The 1,905-nt window shown below is 40.1% G+C and overlaps 1 protein-coding gene across 1 annotated transcript in view; it reads right to left on the reverse strand.

The window, feature by feature from the left end:
- LOC106011656 overlaps nucleotides 1-1,905 on the reverse strand; it is a 3,752-nt gene that overhangs the window by 1,122 nt on the left and 725 nt on the right. Inside the window, exon 2 of the mRNA XM_013082056.1 lies at nucleotides 205-347. Coding sequence (XP_012937510.1) covers nucleotides 205-347 — 143 coding nt within the window. The remainder of the gene's footprint in view (nucleotides 1-204; nucleotides 348-1,905) is intronic.

A 1,905-nucleotide genomic window follows, 5' to 3' on the forward strand; every position in this document is an offset into this window, starting at 1 on the left:
TGGAAACCCCCCCCCCCCCACACACACACACGGGAATCGAACTCAAGTCTTCTGCCTTCTACAGAGAAATGCTTAACCGCTACAACACAGACGTCGGTCCTGGAACCGTCAGGGACAAAAATCCAATCAAAACAAACTCAACACTGCTAAGAAAATGTTTCAAAACAAAACAAAAGAAAACAAAAGCCAAACTTTTAGACTCACCTGGTACCTTGAACAAATTACTGGCTTCGTCCGCCATGTTGTCCTGATCAGCCAGACTAGCAGCGCCACCTTGGCCTATTTCCTGAGATAAGCATTCTGAGGCATCATCACTATCCCGGTAGACACACCTCTTCTTGGGAATACTGAAATCGTACGGAATGTCGCTATCTTAAAACGAAGATGTTGAGGACTGGGGCAAAATTTGCTCTTTTACTTGATTTGTTGACAAGAACAAGAACTAAAACAACAACAACAAAAACAACAACAACAACAACAACTGAAATGACTATTCTCATTACAATTGTTAATGTTATTGTTATCATTATCATCATCATCATCTTGATACGAAGTTCAAGATCGGAATCTTGACACGAACTTCAAGATCGGAAATTCAGAGCAGCATCAGTGCAGAACCGGCGTTCAAACAGGGAACCATTTGCTGCTAGCCAGCCCAATGCTCGAAGCCCTTAAAAAGAAATATTGGCCCAACCCGAAGCAGAGAGAGAGAGAGAGAGAGAGAGAGAGAGAGAGAGAGAGAGAGAGAGAGAGAGAGAGAGAGAGAGAGAGAGAGAGAGAGAGAGAGAGAGAGAGAGAGAGAGACCCAAAGCCCCGAAGGCTTCATCAGAAACAACTGATGGTGATTATTATTTGTTTGACTTTTTGTTAGACAAGGGTTTCTTTACAATAGGTAAGATAGTAAAATAAAAAAATAATGACGTGTCATTTTTAGTCGCACTCGTTACTATCATCATCATCATCATCATCATCATCATCATCATCATCATCATCATCATCATCATCATCATCATCATCATCATCATTGTGATGCCTCATAATAAGTTAGATACACACGGATAGTCTAGCACAACAATCATACAGTGAAAACAGCAACCGACCATGTTGGATTATTATTATTATTATTATTATTATTATTATTATTATTATTATTATTATTATTATTATTATTATTATTATTATTATTATTATTATTATTATCATTATTATTATTATTATTTTTAAGATTTGAATGATGATGATGGTGGTGGTGGTAAAAAGGGATAGTATATTTTGAAAATCTTACAAGTCTCCACCTTTTCTGTCTTTTTGCTGTCTTCAATGGTTAAGAGGATAATGAGGTTGATGCCATATGAGTGTCAAAGATATTTACATACCAGTGCTAAATCATAATATTAGCGAATGTATAGGAAATTAATGTGTTTTCTCCCACGCGCAGCCCCCTCCACCCTCCCAGTGACTCTTTTTTACCTCTTCTCTCTCTCTCTCTCTCTCGCTCTCTCTCCCTCTCTCTGTCTCTCCTTATCTCTGTCCCTCTCTCTATACCCGTGTCCCTAACTTTCTATCTCTCTCATCTCTCTGCAATGTGTCCCTCTCCCTTTCTATTTCTTTCTCTCTCCAACGTGTTACTCTCGCTCCCTATTTCTCTATCTCTCTTTCTATCTACCTATGTCTAACCCCCCCCCCCCCTCTCTCTCTCTCTCTCTCTCTCTCTCTCTCTCTCTCTCTCTCTCTCTGTCCCTCTCTCGCGAAAATAAAATTACCTAATTTTACGCTTTCCCCAGAACCTTTCTTTTTACTGACCAGGAGAATAAAATTTTGCCGACCATAACGGCAGCTCGTCAAAACCGTGCCAACTAGAGGTTCCCATCCTCCCAAAAGGCTCCCGCTGGCCGAAAGCGAAGG

Source organism: Aplysia californica, unplaced genomic scaffold (assembly GCF_000002075.1).
Source record: "Aplysia californica isolate F4 #8 unplaced genomic scaffold, AplCal3.0 scaffold00157, whole genome shotgun sequence".
In the NCBI taxonomy this organism is placed as follows: Eukaryota; Metazoa; Mollusca; class Gastropoda; order Aplysiida; family Aplysiidae; genus Aplysia; species Aplysia californica.